Source organism: Lynx rufus, unplaced genomic scaffold, assembly GCF_022079265.1.
Source record: "Lynx rufus isolate CCGP_SWC_20201006 ecotype Redwood Valley unplaced genomic scaffold, mLynRuf1.p SCAF_8, whole genome shotgun sequence".
NCBI classification, from domain to species: Eukaryota; Metazoa; Chordata; class Mammalia; order Carnivora; family Felidae; genus Lynx; species Lynx rufus.
In genome coordinates this window covers 85,908,502-85,930,080 of record NW_025814896.1, presented here as the reverse complement: position 1 = coordinate 85,930,080, position 21,579 = coordinate 85,908,502, and the positions used below count along the sequence as shown (strand labels likewise).

The following is a 21,579-nucleotide window of genomic DNA, read 5'->3' as shown; positions in this document are numbered from 1 at the left end:
TGAAGAATTGGTTTTTAAAAGTAGGATTGCTGACCCAGCAATGTACGTACGTACATACATACATACATACACGGTTTAACTTTAACAAAATTTTTTAGATTTTTTATTTATTTTTTAAGTAATCTCTACACCCAACGTGGAGCTCCAACTCACAACCCCAAGATCGAAAGTTGCATGCTCTACCTGAGCCAGGCAGGAGCCCCATTTACAGTTTAACTTTTAATAAATTCATTAAATTACTTCCAATAAAAGGTTGTAGCAATTATATTCTTCCACCAGGTTATGACAGTGCTGATTTCCCTACCTCCTTACTATCACTGAATTTTAAGTCTTTAAACTGATAGACAAACTGATAGACAAACAAAAAAGTTCGATATTACTGACCTAGTTTGCATTCCCCTGGCTTTTCTACTAGAAATGACTAAGCATCCTGACATATGTTTATTGACCATTTGTATTTCCACTTAATATTAATTGCTAATATTAGAGTCAGGCACTGGAATGTGCGTCATCTCATTTGATTATCACAATAACCCTATCAGAGAGATAACGTTTTCTTCCTCTACCCCTTTTGCAAATGAGAAAACCGTTTCCAAGAGGTTATGAAATTTGCCCAAGGTCACACAGCTGGCAAGGTGATAGAGTGAGGGTTTTAACAAGTCTGACTGTAGGGTTTCTGGGCTTAACTACTACATAAACTGCCTCTGCTGCCAAGGAACATTTTCAAGTCAATCCCTCCAGCTTCATTCCCTCCCTTCTAGTGAAGTCTGAACAACTTGGTTAAACTAGCAAATATTTAATCCTTGCAGAAGACACTATGGTAGACATTATTGGGTGATCTGAAGAAGAGCTCCTGCCCCCAAATCTTATTGGGGAACCAAAGTACATTTTATGTAAGGAACATATGTATCAGGTTTTTAAAGGGATTTTATTTAATGTCAACAACTTTGGTATGGTCAACAAACTTATCAATGTAGAGAAGTGAACAATCACACAAAACTCTGCAGCCTGACAGAATTTAATATTATTCAAGAGTAGTGTAGGGAATACGGCAAACAACTGCAAAATGAGAGTTAAAGCTGATGTAGCTTTAATGTAGGAAACAAATCACTTTTGAGATGATGCTATTTCTAAAGAAAAGCAATACTAACCTGGTTGAACAAAAACTACCGCACAGACCTCTCCCTTCCCATTCGTCCTCACCAACCAACTTCTCCATTTCCCAGGTGTGCTCAGTGGCTCTGGTACTATCCACCCAGGTGGTGCTGAAGCAGGTGCTTCCTCCCGTTTTGCGAAGCCATTTCCAGTACAGCCCTAATACCCTTGGTCTCTTGCTTCCCAAATCATGAGCTGTCAACCGACTTCTCCCATGGAGACGCTCCAATCTCGCTCAATAGGAAATCTAAATTCTGCCTTGTCGCAAGGGGTGCCCTGCCAATAATCTTATGACCGATTCCTCCTCTTGGCCATTGTCACAAGGGTTATTAGCTCATTTTTCAAGATTTATGTAAATATACGCGACTCATTACACCGTGTCATCCTTGAGAAAAAGATATACATAATAGAAATACACATCTACAAGAAGGCGGAGTTCCTTGAATATGTATTGGTTATTTTTTTTTATTTTTATTTTTTTTCCTTGCGCACATTTCTAATCCAGTTTAGTTTGCAGGTCACATTAGATGGAATTGCGCCTTCCCTCGGCCATTTCCCCCAAGCTTTGGAAGGACTCATATTTCCTGACATCTAAATCACTGGCTAGCGGTTTCCTGCCCCGCTTCCCGTCTCCTTTTCGCCTCTCAGCCTCCTCCTGCCTGGCTGGGGCCCCGATTCGCCAGCAATGGTGTCCACAGCTCTCAGTCGACCGAAGTGGTATCCAGATTACGAGGTCTCGGTCCTTGGTGTAGTGTCGCTTAACCCCAGCACCCCAGGACCTCCTCCTTCCCAATCCTCTTCTACGCCCGCCCCGCGTGGCTCTAGGAGGAGCCTAAATGTCCTCTTCCCCAGCTGAAGGGGATTGTGGTGCGTAAACAGGATTAACTCTCTCGCCCCCAGCTGCGCGGATCTGCCCCGGGCCTGCGGGCTGGAGCGAACCCATCAGTGCGCGGAGGGCGCAGCACCGGAGCGGGGGATGGGGCAGCTCGGGGCCTCGGAGCTATCTCCCGGGCGCTCTTCCTCGCCGAGTGGGGCGGGAGGCCACGGCCTCAGGAGCTGCTTCTCAAAACCCAGGGCGAACGGCCGCGACGGCGCGGGCTCTTAGCTGCAGCCTCCCCTCCGCCACAACCCTCTCCCGCCCCGTGCTTCCTCTCCGCCCCCCACGCTCCAGCCGCTCGGTCGCAGCCCGCGCAGTCCTCCGCCCCCCGGAGCCTCCGCGCCGGTCCCGCACCCAGCCATGGGGGACCTGCCGGGTCTCGTGCGCCTCTCCATCGCGCTGCGCATCCAGCCCAACGACGGCCCGGTCTTCTTCAAGGTGGACGGGCAGCGCTTCGGCCAGAACCGCACCATCAAGCTGCTCACCGGCTCCTCCTACAAGGTGGAGGTGAAGATTAAGCCCACCACGCTGCAGGTCGAGTGAGTAAGCGCGCGCACCGCGGCTGCCCGGCCCCGCTAGGGGTCCGCACGGAGGACTGAGGCCCCCGGGACAGCCTGAGCCTCTCCCCAGTCCCTCTGGCCTCGCGTCGCGCCCAGCGGGCCCAAGGGTGGGGGAAAGAGGTCAGTTCCCTGCTCTTTTTGGTCCCCTCCTCTGTTTTATGCTTGACTTTCCCTATTCACGCTTCCTTCCACCCATTGCGGGGAGGGATGTTTAAAACAGCGTCAGGAAGCCAGGGTTGGGCCGAGGGTTTATTTTCTTGCAAATTTTTCATCCCTTCTGCCCAGCCCTCGGCGCGGACCCCGAGGCATCCCGGGTGGTTCACCTACCGCAATCCCAGCCCTGTCGACTCGCCGGATTCAGCCAACCGCGAAGCTAAGGAGCGAGAAGGGCTGAGGAATGAGGTGTAAAGGCGGGGATGGGATGATTATTGGGGTTCCCTAAGGGATGCACCCTACTCCACCATCAGCCCTTATGTGACTGGAGACCTTGGGGCTGGAGTAGCAGCCATAAATCCGAGCTCAGCCTCCTCTGCTTGGGCCTAGTTTCCCGGTTTTCCTTGCCAGGTGTTTTTCATTTTCTCCTGATTTGTTTGTTCATCCTGGTGATGGTGCCTGGGATTAGCAACCCCCCTGCCACAAAAGGATGTTTCTTGCTTTATTTGTGGCAGGGATTATCTCTCCCCTGCTACCACAGTTTGGTTCACCCAGTAGACTTCTTCAGTATAGAATGGTGCAGTAGCTTATGGGGAAGTATCTAGGGATGGAGTCCGTTACCTCTCAGCTTCCACTTAACGCATGGTGTGAAGTTTAATATGGAAAGGGGAAATAAACCAGCTTACACTATATCTACCATGTGCTGAGCTCGCAGGGCAGGGAAGGGTTTTGAATCCACCAGATACCTTGTATAGCTGAAGTGTCATCTGTAGTCATTAAATTCAATAAACTTGTATTGGCGTTCTAGGTATCAGGCCCTAATTCAAGGACCTAGAACAAAACTGGTTTGTTTCTGGTGCTCTGGCCCATCTACTTGTCACTGTCCCCCACAGCTACATGCACTGGTTACTTTCATTTCCCAGAGTTCTGTGCATCCCCATATGATCCAGACTTCCTTTCCCATCTTTCCTGGCAACCTCTTCTCCCAAGTTATCTGTTCTATAACATGTTTTCTTCAAGGTGGTTCTCTATTTTTTTAAACTAATCTAAAATGAATGTGTTAATGACAACTATTTTTTCTATTTACACTTTAATTTTATCAAGTCTTTTTTTTTTTTACTGCCCTAACCTAGTAGTTCTTAAACTTGAGTGTCTGTCAGAATCATCTAAAATGTTTATTAAAACACAGATGGCTGAGCCCCACCCTAGTTTCCAGTTTGCTATGTCTAAGGGTAGAGCTTAAAATTTTGTTTTAGGCAGGCGACGCTGACACTGCTGGTCTAGGAACATACCTTGAGAATCACTACCTTAACACAAAGGAATGATGTCAGTGAGAATTCCTGATTCTGTGGCTGGCTTTGAGTAGCCCAAATCATGGGACCTCTGATTGTTGGAACAGAAAAAATCATGAAATAACTAGTTCAGTGTTTCTCAACCCTACCTGCACGTTAGAATCACCTAGAGAACCTTAAGATAAATTTACCAGTGCCCAGACCACACCCAACCAGTTGAATTCTAAGTTCCAGGGTTGGGAATGGGGCTGGGTATAGGTAAGTTTTTCATAGCCCCACAAATGACAAACTATAGAGGAGGACTGATGGAGTCTGACTCAGCCTTGTACAAGTGTTCTGGATGAGAATACTGAGGTGAGTCCAGAGAGTTTAAGTAGTTGGTCTAGGGTCACGTGACTGGTTAGTTGGAGAACTCAAGACTCCTGACTTTTCAGAACTTTCTACAACACCAGAATGTCTCCTTTAGCCAAACCCGGTAGGATTCCTGCCTAGGGTGTGGTCCAGACCAGGATGGGGTACCTAAGCTAATTCCTACCATATATAGTTAACCTCTGTCCATTGCAGGAACATTTCCATTGGTGGTGTGCTTGTCCCATTGGAGCTGAAGTCTAAAGAGCCTGATGGTGACCGAATTGTTTACACGGGCACATATGACACGGAAGGTGTGGCCCCAACCAAGAGTGGAGAACGGCAACCCATCCAGATCACAATGCCGGTAAGACCTGTATGGGGGTGTCAGGGCAAATGGAAACCATGGAAAAGAAAACAGTCACTATCTTCCCTTAAGAAATAAAAGGAAATACTATGAAATTATAAAATATTATTTTAATTCATCATTTCATATTGGAATCTATTTGTCTATAATATCCCAATGCAGTTAATTAAATAATCCGTGCTTCTTCAATGGTCAGTTTCTTAGTAATTTCTTATATGGCAAAAATATTAAATCTCTTCCCACACTTTCTAATCTGTTCCATTGATCTGTCTATTCTTAGGCTAATACTGCATTGTTTTAAATGTATTGCTTTTATAATATGTGTTCATGTATTTTGTAACTGGCCACCTTATTAAATTTGCTTGCTAAAATTTTTCATTGAATCTTAGGTTTCTCAGATAGGCAGTCATAATCTACATGTAACTGTCATTTTCTGAATCTTGTTTCTAGCCTTACTGCACTGGCTAATGTTTTTAGAATAGTGTTGCATGCTAATGGTGGTAAGAGGTATCCTTGTCTTCAGGGTGTTACTATTAGGTACAATGTTAGTTTTAAATATTTATCATGTTAAAGCATCCTTTTTCTAGTTCACTAAGAGGTATTTTTTTTAGTTGGGAGATGTGTTGAATTTTATCTAATTCCTTTTCCCGTCTATGGAGATAATTGATCTACTTTGATACATTAATGTAAGAATTATATAATAAACTTTCCAATAATAAACTACCCTTTACTTCCTAAAATAAACCATACTTAAATGTTATGTATTTTTTAAAAAATATCACTAAATTCAATATGCTAATATTTTACTTAGGATTTTTTGATTTTTATTTTATTAATTTTTTTATTTGCTTGATTCATCAGCAAATGTGAGGATTTCTTACCTATCAGGCACTGGAGAGGATTAATGAACAAAATAGGTATCCCTGTCTTCATGGGGCTTCTAATCTAGAGGAGGAAAACATACTTTATACATGATTATCAATAAATAAATAATTATTACTATACAACATATATTGGAAAAAGTAGTAGTGCCTTTGGAGCATATACCAAGGGTCTTAATCCTAATCCAAGATTTTGGGGTTGGCCTTATTGAAAAATATACAAACAATAAATAAGAGTTGAGGGAGGAGGGAACAATTGAGGAAAGAGGAGCTACAGAGGTCAAGAGCTGGGGGAGAGTATAACATGTTGTAATGAAGGAGAGAAACCCAGTGTGGGTGGAGCAGAGAGGGAAGCAGAGACCGCTCAAGATAGAGCTGGGGCAGCATAGGTGGATTTCACTACCTCATCTCCAAAGCCACTTTCAGTTTTAAAATGGTATAAGGGTTACAAATATACCTAGTCAGGTGATGAAGGAAGTCAGATTCCCAAATACAGTTATTTAGGAGCACACTGAATAGGTCTGAAGGCCAGCAAGTCCCTAGTAGGATTCCTTTTTGATTGGGCACAGATACAGAGAGGAGGGGCTGGGAATATATCCTAGCCTCTCAAGGATTTACATATTTTTTTAACATGAAAAAAATTAAAACTTAAATGTGAAAAGGGGCACCTGGGTGGCTCAGTCAGTTGAATGTCCGACTCTTGGTTTCAGCTCAGGTCATGATCTTAACGCTTTCATGAGTTTGAGCCCTGTGTGGGGCTCCACGCTGATAGTATGGACCCTGCTTGGGGGTTCTCTGTCTCTCCTGCTCTCTGCCCCTCCCCCACTCATGCTGTCTCTGTTTCTCTCAAAATAAATAAACTTTAAAAATGAAATAACATATCAAGTTTCAGAAATTTGAACAAAAACTTTTTAAATTTTTTTTTTTTTTTAGTGTTTATTTATTTTAGAGAGAGACAGAGCATGAGCAAGGGAGGGGCAGAGAGAGAGAGGGAGACATAGAATCCGAAGCAGGCTCCAGGCTCTGAGCTGTCAGCACAGAGCCCAATGTGGGGTTCAAACCCACAAACCTCAAGATCTTGATCTGAGCTGAAGTTGGACATGTAACCAACCGAGCCACCCAGGTACCCCAAGAAAAATTTTAAATCAACAGTAATCCCTACATTTTGACTCTGTTGATTTTCAGATTACCTTTCACATATATATAGTTTAGAGTTGCAGTCATTTTTATTATATAATCGTGCAACATTCTATACATATTCATTGTTATAATTTTAATGGCAACATAAGACTCTATAATGCTATGTCATAATGATTAGACTGTTCCCCAGAGATTAGGTATGTCAATTGTTCTCATCATAAAAAGTGCTATGATGAATAATTCTGTGCATATAACTACCTCAATAGGAGTAATATTATTTGGCCAAAAGAAATCCTTATGGCTGTTCCCACGTATGGCCATTTGTTTTCTGTTTTTGTTTTTGTTTTTGTTTTTTTTAAGTGTTGTATGTACTCACTTTACAATGTTACCAGCAATATAGAAGTCTGCTATAATCATGACATAATGGGGAATTAGTTTAAAAAATAATACATTTTCTACTTTACACTTTTTACTATAATTTACAAGAATGAACATTTCAACATTTAATTTTCTCTTTGTGTAAATTGGTTCTTTCATGTTTTGTCAATATTTCTATCAAAGATTATTTTTTTAAAATCAGAGTCCTAGGGCATGCCTGGGTGGCTCGGTTGAGCATCTGACTCTTGATTTCAGCTCAGGGCATGATCTCAGGGTCATGGGATAGAGCCCCTCATCGTGCTCTAAACTGAATGTGGAGCCTACTTAAGATATTCGCTCTCTCTCCCCTCTTTCCCCTCTCTAACCTCCATCTGCCCCTCTACCCTGCTCACATGCTTGCTAGCACTCTCGCTCTCTCTCTCTCAAATGAAATAAAGTAAGGGGCGCCTGGGTGGCTCAGTTGGTTAAGCACCCAGCTTCAGATCAGGTCATGATCTTGTAGTCTGTGAGTTTGAGCCCCATGTCGGGCTCTGTTCTGACCCCTCAGAGCCTGGAGACTACTTCAGATTCTGTATCTCTCCCTTTCTGCCCCTTCCCCACTCATGCTCTGTCTCTCAAAAATAAGTGAACATTAAAAAAAAATTTTTTTTTTTTTATTTTTTATTTTTGGGACAGAGAGAGACAGAGCATGAACGGGGGAGGGGCAGAGAGAGAGGGAGACACAGAATCGGAAACAGGCTCCAGGCTCTGAGCCATCAGCCCAGAGCCTGACGCGGGGCTCGAACTCACGGACCGCGAGATCGTGACCTGGCTGAAGTCGGACGCTTAACCGACTGCGCCACCCAGGCGCCCCAAAAAAAATTTTTTAATAAAATGAAATAAAGTAAAATAAAAAAGTGGAGTTCTCATGAAGATTTTTTTATATCTGTCATATCTGTCGTATTTCTTTCACTATTGCTTTGCTTACTTTAATTTTCCATTGTGTAGAAACATAATTACATTTAAATCTCTCCTTTTCCTTTATGATTTCTTCTATTTAAAACTGAGAAAGTTATTTTTCCAGAGTTGACAGTTTATTTTGATGTTTCCATAATTTTAGATTTTATGTTATTTAACTTTCTGCCCATTCAAACTTGATCTATATGTTTATACTATAGATCATCTTACAAAGGATTTAAGATTGTATTAGCATTTTTTGAGTCCCCGTAGTAAAGCCCAGGTTCTTACCTATAATGCCCACATCTAGAAGAAGCAAGTGCTTGATAGTTGATTGTTCCAACAATGACCACACTGGTCATGAGCATTGTCCATGTACTTGTATGGTATCTGTAATAGGCTGATTCTAAGGAAAAAATTGAAGTTATAGAAGATTTCCTGATAAAGTCAGCAGACTTAATGTTAAATTCAAATTTCATTCTAGTAATGAAAGCCTCACATAGCCTTTAACACTATTTTATGACTTTTGTCACCAGTGTTTCAAGCTTAAGTATTGTAAATTACAGACACAACCACACTTTCACAGACAATAAGGAAGCCTTGAAATGTCCAAGTAAATCCAATTAATCAAGTAGGTGAATCCAGCAAGGGAAACTGAATTAAGGGTATACAAGAGAAACTTCTTAGAAGTGTAAAGTTACTTCAAAGTATTTTTTTTTTACCTTTGGATAAATAATGCTGGGATTATTGGCTATTTGGGGGGGGGGGGGAGGGGCGGGGAATCACTGTTATTCTTTCCTGATATCATACCTCAAAATATATTTCAGATGGATCAAGGGGTTAACTGTAAAAAGTCAACTTCTTAAAAAATTGGCATGAAAAGAATTAACTTAAACCTGAAAGAAATGGAAGATATCCAAAGCTAAAAATTGAAAGTTTTGATTAAATGCAATGTAAAGTTTCTGTCAAACATCATAAAGTTAAATTTTCATTAAAACATTTAAAAAATTTTTTTAACATTTATTTGTTTTTGAGGGAGAGAGAGAGACAGAGCGTGAACTGGGGAGAGGCAGAGAGAGAGGGAGACACAGAATCTGAAACAGGCTCCAGCACAGAGCCTGACACGGGGCTCGAACTCACAAGCTGTGAGATCATGACCTGAGCCGAAGTCGGATGCTTAACTGACTGAGCCACCCAGCACCCCATCATTAAAAGACCATTTCAATTAAAAGGCAAATAGCAATTGGTGAAAAACTTATTTGTAACATGCATAGTATCCTAAGCTATGTTGCCTTGATTTTCAGCCACTGCCCACACAGACCTTGCTTGCTGCCATTAGTGACTTTTCACAGCCCTTTACTACCCACTGAAGCTGAAGGCAGGAAGTAGTCAAATGATATCTGACTTAGGCTAATGGCAGTTATCTGTTTATTCAGATAATTCCAGAGGCCCCGGCACTGGGAGTGAATAAAGTGATACCCAACTCTTAAAGCTCTCAACCTGCACTTCAAACACCAGCACTGATTTGTACGTTAATGTGACTGATGCCCCACTCAGTCCCTCCAAGGAGAGAGTCCAGGTGGAGATTCTGTTGGTACAAATCATCCCATTCCCCTTTTGTTGGCCCTCTTCAGTGGGAGGCTGGTGGGAGTTTGAAGGAACAAAAAGGGCAGGGACTTATAGGAGCTTGTTAGGAGGCTATGTGCACAGAGGTAGGTAGCCTTACACATGTCTTCCCAAATAGAAAAGTTGTTCCTCATGTCAGCTCTGTGGAGTCATTTGGCAAGATCTGTAACTTAATATACAAAGAATTCTTAGAAACCAGTGAGAAAAAGATAACCATGGGATGTGGCAAATGGAAAAATAAGCAAAGAAAAAAAAAAAGCAATTCACAGAAGAGGAAATACAAATGACCAATATATATATTTTTAAATGGCTTGATTTCACTATTGTTAAAAACAAAAACAAAAACAAAAAACAAAACCCTACAAATAGTGCAATGCCAATTTTCACCTACAAAGTTGGTAAAATATTAAAAAATAATACCAGTTCAGTGCGAGCATATTTCTTAATGAAATATAGTAATTTTTATAAGTTGATTTTGTATCCTACATACTTGCTAAATTCACTTATTAATTTTAGTAGCTTTTTATTAGATTGCTTAGTATTTTCTGCAGAGTTGTTCATCTATAAATAGAAACAGTTTTACTTTCCCTTTTTTTTTTCCCTCTTGCCCTAAGGTACTGGCTAGGACCTTCAACACAGTGCTAAACAGAAGTAGTAAGAGCTGATGTTCTTGCCTTATTTCCAATCTTACAGGGAAAGAACTCATTCTCTTACCTTTAAGGGTGATATTAACTATAGATTTTTTTATCAATGCCCCGTAGTCAGATTAAAGAACTTTCTTTCTAGCCCCAGTTTGCTGAGAGTTTTTATCATGAATGGATGTTGAATTACCAAATGTTGAATTATCCATCTATGGATATGATAATATGGCTTTTCTTCTTTATTTTTGTTAATACGGTGAATTACAGGGATTTTAAATTAGTGAACCATCCTTGAGTTCCAAGGATAAACCTCTCTTGGTACTGTTGTAAGATCCTATTTCTAGATTTGATTTATTAATATTTCAAGCAAATAAAAGTTAAAAGCAAATTTTATGCATAAGTCCATGAGGAATTTTTGTCTGTAATTTACCTTGTAGTATCTTTGTCATTTGTGTTACGATAAAACTGGCTTCATAAAATGAATTAAGGGGCAGATGGCTGACATAGTCAGAAGAGCATGCAACTCTTAATCTCTGGGTTGTGAGTTCGAGCCCAACATGGGGTATAGAGATTACTAAAAAATAAAGTCTTTAAGGGGTACCTGGGTGGCTCAGTTGGTTAAGCATCTGACTTCGGCTCAGGTCATGATCTCATGGTTCGTGAGTTCAAGCCCCGCATCAGGTTCTGTGATAACAGCTTGTAGCCTGGAGCCTGTTTCAGATTCTGTGCCTCCTTTGCTCTCTCTGCCCCTCCCCCACCTATGCTCTGTCTCTGTCTCTCTTTCTCTCTCAAAAATAAACATTAAAAATTTTTTAATTAAAAGATCTTTAATAAATAAATAAATGAATAAACAATAAAATGAATTGAGAAGTGTTCCTTCCTCTCTTGTCTAAAAGAATTTATGTAGAATTGTTATTTTTCCCTTAAATGCCTGAATTTATCAGTGAAGCCATTTGGGCCTGAAATTTTCTTTCTGGGAAGATTTTTAACTTTGGATACAATTTCTTCAGTAGATGGAGGTCTACAAATAGCCTGTAGCCTTCAAGGATTTTGTCCATTTCATTAACTGTATTGGTATAAAGTTGTTCCTAATTTAAAGTCTTTAGGATCTATAGTGATAATATCTCTTTCATTCCTGATATTGGTAACTTGTTTTCTTTTTCTTGCTCTGTTTTTCTAGGGGTTTATCAATTTTTAAATTTTATTTGTTTATTTAAAGTAGGCCCCAAACCCAGTGTGGGGCTTGTACTCACGACCCTGAGATTAAGAATCACGTTCTCCACTGACCAAGCCAGCCAGATGCCCCTACGGTTTATCAATTTTTTTTTAATTTTTTAATGTTTATTTATTTTTGAGAAAGAGCAAGAGAGAAAGAGCATGAGTGGGAGAGGAGCAGGGAGAGAGGAAGACACAGAATCTGAAGCAGGCTCCAGGTTCTGAGCTGTCTGCACAGAGCACGACATGGGGCTCAAACTCACAAACCATGAGATCATGACGTGAGCCCAAGTCATAAACTTAACCAGCTGAGCCACTGAGGCACCCCAGGGTTTATCAATGTTTAAGACCTCTTCCAAAAGCCAGATTTTTGGTTTCATACTTTTTCTTTGCACTTTTTTTCTCTAGAGTCTTATAGTCTTTATCATATTCTCTTTTCTGTTTCATTGATTTCTACTTTTTATTATCTTCTCTACCACTGGACTGACTAAAATTAAGAGGACTGGCAATGCCAACTGTTGGATAGGATGTAGAGCAACTGAAATTCTCATATTGCTGGTAGGAATGTAAAGTGGTGCAATCAGGAAAAGTTTGACAGTTTCCTATAAAGTTAAACATACTGTATAATTCACAGAAGTTTTAGTCCTATCTGTTCAACTAAGAGAAATGGAAAACGCGTATTTACTAATAAAACTTCGAAAGGTACAGGAGTAGACAGGCTTGGAATCTGGTAGGAACTGATAGATCACTCCACACTAAAAGTCACAGATGCTTATTATACTGAATTTGTTTACCAATGAAGTAACATCATGCTTCTACCAATATAATGTTGCTCTGTGCTCTCAAGTCAATGGATTTCTGAGTGACCTTATTTTTGGTGAATTTCATATGTCTCTAATGGAAGTGGGTGGCGTGGTGAGAAGTACTCTAATGATTCTAGGCCAACTGGTTGTAGGACCATCGATATTATTTAAAACAAACTTTTCAGACTCCTTATTTGTTACTGAAGATGACAGATGAGTCTCCTCTCCATGGAACTGGATGCTTCTCTTCCATATCAGTTGTAAAATAAAAACATACCAAGGCTTGCAGCTTGTACAGACAAATGGCAAATAACATGTCCAGGTCTATAGTAAAGTGTCACTTTCAGAATACAGTAGACTGGGTGGCTTAAACAACAAATATTTATTTCTCACAGTTCTGGAGGCTGAATTCCAAGACGAAGGCACTAGCAAATTTGGTGTCTGATGAGAGCCCTCTTGGTTTAAACAGTTGCTTTCTTGCTGTATCCTCACATGAAAAAGCATAGAGACATCATCCCTTTTTTGTCTATTTTTATAAGGGCACTAATTCCATTCACAAGGGCTCCACCCTCATGAACTAATTTCTTCTGAAAGGCCCCACCTCCAAATACCATCACATTGGGGATTTAGGCTTCAACATATGAATTTGCGGTTGGGGGGGGGTGCGGATACACACATTCAGTGCCTAATAGTGTCCTAAAGCGTTCTACATATGACAATCCATTCATGTTCTTAAGGAGAAAAAAGAAAAATTGTTCTATTAACTCTTATCTCATTTGCTTATATAAGCAGTTTGGTTTAGTGATAATAACTACTAGATAGGAATTAGGAAACCTAAGTTCTTGACTTTCTTCTATCATTAGTTAGCTGCATAGTCTAGACCTAGGGCAGTCACTTAACCTCTCTGAATCTTAGTTCTTTCATCTGTAAAATGGAAATGCTAAAACTAGTCAAAAGACCAGAGTAGAATGACATATGTAAGGTATTATATAAAATAAGAAGTGCTATACAAATGCAGAGAATCCTACCTGTGTAAATCACATCACCCAGGGAGCCTGACTGGGTAAGTTTTCCTTGGAAGGCACAGATGGGTTGGGAGGGAGTAGAGAGCCTGTGTAGTTGCTTCTGTTCTTTAAGAAGAATATCAGCTTTTGAGACCCCATCTGCTCCTATATCAGAGGAGAAGAAATTCTCAGCTAGGTGTTGAGGCATCCTGGAAATAGAACTCCAGAAGAAAGACCAGGAAGAAGGCTAATGGGAAGTTAGGACAAGTAAGGCATGGGGAAATATATGCATAGGTAGCAGCAATTAACTACAATATGACCTTGGGTCCAGTACTAATGAAAGAAAAAAACAGGGTGCCTGGATGGCTCAGTCTGTTGAGCATCTGACTCTTGATTTCAGCCCAGGTCATGATCCTAGGGTCATGGGATCTAGTCCCATGTTGGGCTCTGAGCTGGTGCTGAGTGTGGGTGTGGAGCCTGCTTGAGATATTCTCTCTCTCTCTCTCTCTCTCTCTCTGTCTCTCTCTCTCTGCCCTTCTTCCCTGCTCATACTCTTCTTTCTCTCTCAAACTTTAAAAAAAAGAATGATTTCCCCCAAATCGGGTAAACTAAAAGACTTGGAGATGTATGACTTAGAGAAACAGTTTACCAGTATCAGCTCTGGAGAAAGTAGCTATAATGTATGGACTCACCAAATTATGATAGTAGCCAATAAAACTATTACAAATCCCAAGCATATGCAGCTATTAAAGAGGAAGGTACTTTATAATTCAGTTTTCTAGTTTCTGTTTTCATTGACGTTCAAGTACACATTTAGTATTTCGTTCAGCTACTGAAGAGCTGAGATTAAGCCTTTAAGATACATCAGGCTCTGCTCTGACAGCGTGGAGGCTGCTTGGGATTCTCTCTGCCCCCCACCCATACTTCCTCACATGCACTCTCTTTTTCTTTCTCTCAAAATAAAAATAAACCTTTTTTAAAAAGAGGAAAAAAAAATGAATTAGAAGCACCTAAACATTCCATATCTTTTAGCTCTGACTGTTGCTGTCAGCAGATTTCTACAGTGGTCTCCTGTGTTACCTTGAGACTTTCTTAATTTTTAGGTTATTCAGATACAGTGTCACACCTTAAGGTTTTTCTTCCCTGTAGTCATAATCATCTTTGTTTTTGCAACCAACTTTTATTTATTTATATCTATTTCAAGAAAGGCCTCGGTGTTGTTTCTCCCACTTACCTAGCATGGTCTCAAGCTGCTTTCCTCAAAAGATTAGCTGGTATGTGTAAAATATTTTTATAGCTTAATGTAATTCAATTGTACTTAAAATGTGCAGTGCCCTGTGCTGGTCAAATAATAATAATAATCCCTCTTTAAAAATCTTGGTCATTTATAAAATGAGATTTCAATTTATTCTTCCCATAACGACCCTACTGTCAACAAAGCTGTGATCTTTTCATTACTATATATGTATCCTTGATAGAATTTATAAAACTGCTGGGGTGAGGGAGATATATATGTTAATTTTTTAGGGATGATAAATCCATTTCACCCTTTAAAATATTCTGATTATAGGGGTTTCTGGGTGGCTCAGTTGGTTAAGTGTCTGACTTTGGCTCAGGTCATGATCTCACGGTTTGTGGGTTCAAGCCCCACGTGGGGCTCTGTGCTGACAGCTCAGAGCCTGGAACCTCCTTCAAATTCTGTGTCTCCCTCTCTTTCTGTGTTCCTTCCCTGCTCACTCTCTGTCTCTCTCTCTCTCAAAAATAAATAAACATTAAAAATAAAAACAAAATGTTCTGATTATAAAAGTAACATATTTATTGCAGAAAATTCAAGTAGAAAAGATGGAAAAACACTCAATTTCTTTACTTAGAAACTTTATTGTTAATATTTTTCTACTATCTTTTTTATGTCTTATATTACATACTGGAGCTCATACTGTATATATACTGTCTTTATCCATCTTTTGCTTGTTGATACTGTTCTAAGCATTTTCTCTCATCATTAAAAACCCCACATTCCTGTGAAATGGTTATATAAATCCATCATATGGATATGCCACCACTTCTATTATATTACCCTGAAGTTGGATGCTTAAATTGCTTCTGGTATTCAGAAATTTTTACCAAGTTGATAGGTGAATAATATCTCTGTAAAAGTTCACATGTATTTTTAATTTTTTATTTTATTGTAGAGAGAGAGCATGCACATGACTAGGGGAGAGGAGCCGAGATTGGGGGGGGGGGGGGAGAGAGAGAAAGAGAGAGGGAGGGAGGGAGGGAAAGAATCTCAAGCAGGCTGCACACTCGATGTAGAGCCTGACACAGGGCTTAATCCCACAGCTCTGGGATCATGACCTGAGCTGAAATCAGGAGTTGGATGTTCAACGGACTGAGCCACCCAGGGTCCCCTAATATTACATTAGAAGATTTTTCAGATGTTAGCTATTTTTTTCTTTTTAATGAATGTGTTCCAGCTTTATCCAAATATTCATAGTAGCTTACTAATTAATCATATAATCTTTTATATTCAGGATGTTAACTATTTGGTAATATCTGTTGTAAATACAGTTTAGCTTAATTTTCCTTTCTGATTATAAAAACTAAATCATTGAATTTTGAAAATACAAGTAAGTATACAGGACAAATAAAACCCATTCCATCAGTGTTTCTAACATGAATATGTATATTTTAATTGAATTAATACCAGATGTTCTTGTTGGTACTCTGCTTAGTTCAGGTAACAATGGAGAATAATAGAAAAAGTTTATTAAATATCTACATTTAGTGGGAAACTGGGTGGCTCAGTCAGTTAAGCAGCCGACTTAAGCTCAGGTCACGATCTCATGGTTTATGAGTTCAAGCCCCTCATCAGGCTCTCTACTGTCAGCACAGAGCCCACTTCAGATCCTTTGTCTCCTACTCTCTTTGCCCTTCCTCTGCTCTTTCTCCCTCTTACAAAAATAAATGTACATTAAAAATAATAAATTTTTGCATTTAGAATTTCTATGTAGTATTCCACTACATAGATATACCATAAAACTGTCTTAAAGATAGGCATTTAGTGTTTAGGTTTTCACTACTATAAAGACTGTGTTATTTATTTATTTGTGTGTTTGTTTGTTTATTTATTTATTTATTTAGAGAGTGAGTGTGAGTATGCAGTGGGGTGGGGGAGGGAGTGGGAGGGAGTAAGAGAGCAGGAGAGAGAGAAAATCTCAAGCAAGCTCCATGCTGTCATCGTGGAACCCAATGAGGGGCTGGATGCTGGATCCCCAGAACTGTGAGATCATGACCTGAGCTGAGAGCAAGAGCCCATCACCTAACCAACCAAGCCGCCCAGGCGCCCATCACTGTGATGTTCTTAAGATAAATTAGAAGTAGAATTGCTCAACCCAAGTATATTCACTCTTTAACCCTTTCTAAAGCCTGTACAATTCAATTCCCACTGGCAGTGTTTAGGATATCTGTTTCCTTGTAGCTCACTAAAAATCCATATTTCTTTTTTTTTTTAACCAACTTTGAGGCGTAGTTTCCATGTAATGAATGCACTCATTTTAAGCATACTGATCAATGAGCTTTGACAAATATACATATACTTGTATAACCACCACCCCAGTCAAGATGTAAAACATTTTCCCCAAAAAAGATCCCTCTTGTAGATTTTCATCAATCATTAATCCCTTCCTCCTACTGCAGGTTCTTTTTTAATTTTTTTTTTTTTTAACATTTGTTCATTTTTGAAAGGCAGAGATAGAGTGTGAATGGGGGAGGGGCAGAGAGAGAGGGAGACACAGAATCTGAAGCAGGCTCCAGGCTCTGAGCTATCAGCACAGAGCCAGACGCAGGGCTCAAACTCACGGATCACGAGCTCATGACCTGAGCCAAAGTCAGCCACTTAACCGACTGAGCCACCCAGGTGCCCCCCCTCCCACCGCAGGTTCTAAGTAACCCCAGATGCTTCCTGCTTCCTGTCAGGATAGGTTGTATTCCATCACTATAGATTGGAGAGATAGACAGGCAGACAGACAGACAGGTGTGGGGGGGCGGGGGAGAGGGAGGGAGGGAGGGAGATGGAATGGAATCATACAGTATATGTGTTCTTTGGGATCTGAATTCTTTTGCTCAGCACATGTTTGAGATCCATCGTTGTTGCTGCCTGAATCATTATGTTTCTTTTTATTGTTGAGTAAAATGCCATTTTATAGATATACCAGAACTTGTTTATCACCAAGTGAGTAATGAAACATTGGGTTGATTCCAATCTGGGGCTATAGTGAATAAAGCACCCGTATACTTATACAGGTCTCTAGACTGTTAAGCCGTGATCCACTAGAAAAAGCTTCTTTTCTTACCTGGGGAAAGAGTTGGGGACTCTAGGTATATCACCCATTGTTTCAAGTCAGGCAGATTTCTCAAAGGAAAGCCAAACCTTGTTTTGGAATCAAATTAGCAGGATGAGGCAATGGTGCAGGATATAATTTTGAGAGCATCTTGGAAAGCCATCTGGGAAGCACCTGATCATCCTCCTCCTGTAGCAGCCTCAAGCATAAGGCTCCTGTTGCTCACTGCCCTGCCACCCTCCACGTCTTCTGGCTCCTGACAAGTCTAAGAATTCTGCCAAGTCAGTCCCTCTCCCTTCCCATGACAGGAGAGGGTCAGAGGAGAAAATAACGTCAGGCATCATGCTGTGTAATGCCAGATCCCCTAAATAGCTCCAGGAGGCAGTAGCAGGGTCAGGCTACCCTGCAGGCCACTTGAGCACCTGCCCAGTGGCCTCTAGGCTATTCTATGCCCTCTTCTTAGCCACATGGGAATTGTATGCTTATGGCTCAGGAAAAATCTGTGCAGTGACCCGCAGGGCCTACCTTCTGGAAGTAAAATGCAAACTTCTTGAGGGCAAGAATCACACCTTATACACATTTTTATATGTGTAAGGCACATAGTAGGTACTTAAATGTGGCTTTTGATAATGTGTAACCAAAGCCTGAGACATAGGCCTGGATTCCTGACTTATAAAACTCAATAGTATTTGCAAAAGTTAAAGAAGGGTCTTAAACAATCAAATGCTAAGAAAATATTTTCCCCTGGAATTGAAAGTAATGATGGAAGAGCAATTGTGTCTTATGTTTAGTGATATAGTTCATATGTTATTTCATACAACTGTCTTTTGAAATAGAAACCAAAAGATAATCATTAATGACTATTCCCTCTCTTCTCTTCCTCATCCCCCTTTGTAACAAGCTCTGAAATTTTGAGATTCAAAGAGTGGTTTCCAATAATTAAATTTGGAAAACAGATAAATTTGAGGAGTTATTTTTATTGAAGACAGTGTGACAGCAAATGCCACTGGTACAATGGGAATAAGATTCTACAGAGGGGGGAAAAAGTGGTTTTTCAGGAAAAGCTTTTCAGGAAAGTATCTCACATAATAAAGGAAAACAGTGCATTAAAATAAAGGCCTAAGCTTTGCAGACCAAAAGAATCCTGACTGATTACTATTGATTATGCAGGATCTCTCACTACCATTAGCTCTTACCTGTTGCTTATGGCAGAATGAGGTTTTTATGGGGCGTGTTTCTCTTCCCTCAGTTCACTGACATTGGGACCTTCGAGACAGTGTGGCAAGTCAAGTTCTACAATTACCACAAGCGAGATCACTGCCAATGGGGAAGCCCCTTCTCTGTCATTGAATACGAATGCAAGCCCAATGAGACACGTAGCCTCATGTGGGTGAACAAGGAGTCCTTCCTCTGAAGATGGCTCTTTCTGATGTTGCTGGACAATCTCTTCAAAACCCTACGTTTAGATAACCCAGCACAAGCCTTCACCAAGGCACACCACAGCGTTGCTGTTACCCATCGGGTGCTGATGACCTACTAGCCCCGACTATTTTGAAAGTGTAATTCCCTTCTGATGCAATGCTCCTGACATAAAAGATTGTGAGTGATGTGCCATCCCCAAGAAGATCCCTTTCTGTATTCTGTGTTGGTGTTCCTGCATCCAGTTGTTCCCGGTCATGCCGTTGACCGCTTGTGAGGAGCTCAGTGGAATTGCAGACATATCCCCTTCTTAATGATTCCACTGAATGTGGTGTTTTGTTTCCAAGTTGAGTGATTTCCCCCTTTTTTTTGTAAAATGCTAAATAAAAAATAACAATGTGTTGTGGGTTCTCTCCCAAGTGTAATATGGTAACATGTAACTTGCAATGTTATGTGGCTCTCTAAGCAGGCTTGGTGAAAATGTAATACAAACAGCAGTGAGTTGGACTCAGATGCTGTGCTTCCTATAAACAGCTCAGCTTTTTCAGGGAACAATAATGACAAATAAAAGGACAAATATTTAAGAAGTATTTATAACACATTAAAACTCTTTCAAGTAACTTAAGGTATTATGCTATGGCCTAACAGAAATGGGAAAAGGCATCGTTGGGGTCCACTGTTAAGGTGACAGAAGTTGTAGGGTTACCCTTTTGGCAAGCTACCCTAGTACTCAAACATGCATATGATGGCATCCCTACGTTCCCCTTCACTTGAACTTTGTAAAACTGTGTATGCAACTGTAATGAACTTTTGATATTTCTTAATAAAGGTATTAAAAATCATGCCTTGACTTGCCTTCTTAATTTGGTTACTATCTGTCTAGCAGGTGGATCACTGCTTCAGGTTAGCCCTATTCAGCTCTCCAGCTAAATTGCAGGATAAGGAGGATATACCTGGAGTAGAATTAGCACACTTAATCATAGATCAGCTTTGACAGTCAACACTCCAGCCAGCTCTAACAAAGTTAGCAGAGACTCTGGCACTTGGTGAGCAATCAGAAAAGCTTATCCTGAGGCGCCTGGGTGGCTCAGTTGGTAAAGTGTCTGACTTTGGCTCGGGTCATGATCTCATGGTTCATGAGTTTGAGCCCAGCGCCAGGCTCTCTGCTGTCAGTGTGGAGCCCACTGCGGCTTCTCAAACTCCCTCTCTGTTTGGCCCTCCCCCGCTTGCTCACTCTCCCAAAAATAAATAAACATTTATAAAAAAGAAAATGTTTGCCCTGTCTTATCTCCGCTCCTCCTTCCACAACGACCAGTCTCATCAGCTGGCTATGTAGCTGAGCAGCTTGAGGATGCACTACTGTAACAGAGCACGTACACCAGGGTAGAGACCTCCTTGCTTGCTCCCAGGGTACTGCAAGTTAGGTGACACAAAGCCCTTACTCCATGCAGTTTGAGGGTAAATTCCCTGAGAAGGAAAGAAACTTTTTCTGGAAAAGTAACATACTACTCTGCAACAGTGTTGTCATGTTCACTTGGGAAGAACAGATCCTACCGTGTTGGGAAAAGTTAGCTGTGGCTTTGCTTTTTTTGCTACCTGCAAAGCCTTTGTAGGAATATGCTAGGTTAATGGAAGTGTAAGCCGTTTATCGTAGAACCACGTTGGCAAGGCTGGCCCCAAACCCTTTGCCCCTCTAAGTCACGTACCTGTAATGAGGCTATACCGCCAGCAGGGCACAGCAATGCCTTGGGTTTAGGCTAATCATGAGCGATGTTGAAAGAGAGCAGTATGTTTCTCAATTCATTTGTCAAAAATAATAGTGTCTATTACAACTGCTAAATACAAGCATTAATCCATTCCTAACCTCTGTATTTTAAAAACCAACGTTCAATTATTTGAACAGACATTGAGATAAGTAATGGATTTACTACAGACAGAGGCTTAAGTTTTCTTCCAGAATATCCAATAGAAATGCAGGCTTACAGGCGGTGGGAAAACGTGAAAATGATATCTTCTAGTCTTTTGAAGCATTCGATTAGGAAATACTTTCATTTGTGAAATGAGGTTTCAAGCTAGTGACTCCTCTGTCAGGGCTTTAGTATTGGTTTTGAGGAGGGGAAGCAATATCACAGCTTCTGTAATTTTTTTTTTTTTCAACCAGAGGCTTTAATTTTTGAGTTTAGAATGACGCAGGGCTGGGGCAATATGACCTGGTGTACCTGCACACACCCTCCCACAGAAGAGTGGGAAGGTGAGCCCCAGACAAGAAGCTGGAGGATCTGAGTCCCGCAAACATGCTGGTTGAGCCTAAGTGGTCACCACCTTTGTAGGTCTCCGCTTGTGTCTAAAACAAGGAGTTAGGCTAGTAGAATTCTAAAGCCCTTGGGGCACCTGGGGGGCTCAGTCGGTTAAACCTCCGACTCTCGGTTTCCGCTCCGGTCATG

General features: G+C 40.8%; 1 protein-coding gene across 1 annotated transcript; it reads left to right on the top strand.

The window, feature by feature from the left end:
* Positions 1–1,334: 1,334 nt before the first annotated feature.
* CNRIP1 (cannabinoid receptor interacting protein 1) lies at positions 1,335–19,929 on the top strand. Its single transcript, XM_047068894.1, has 3 exons — positions 1,335–2,571; positions 4,602–4,752; positions 18,966–19,929. The coding sequence occupies exons 1-3, from the start codon at positions 2,393–2,395 to the stop codon at positions 19,128–19,130; spliced, it is 495 nt and encodes a 164-aa protein (XP_046924850.1). The 5' UTR covers positions 1,335–2,392; the 3' UTR covers positions 19,131–19,929.
* Positions 19,930–21,579: the final 1,650 nt, after the last annotated feature.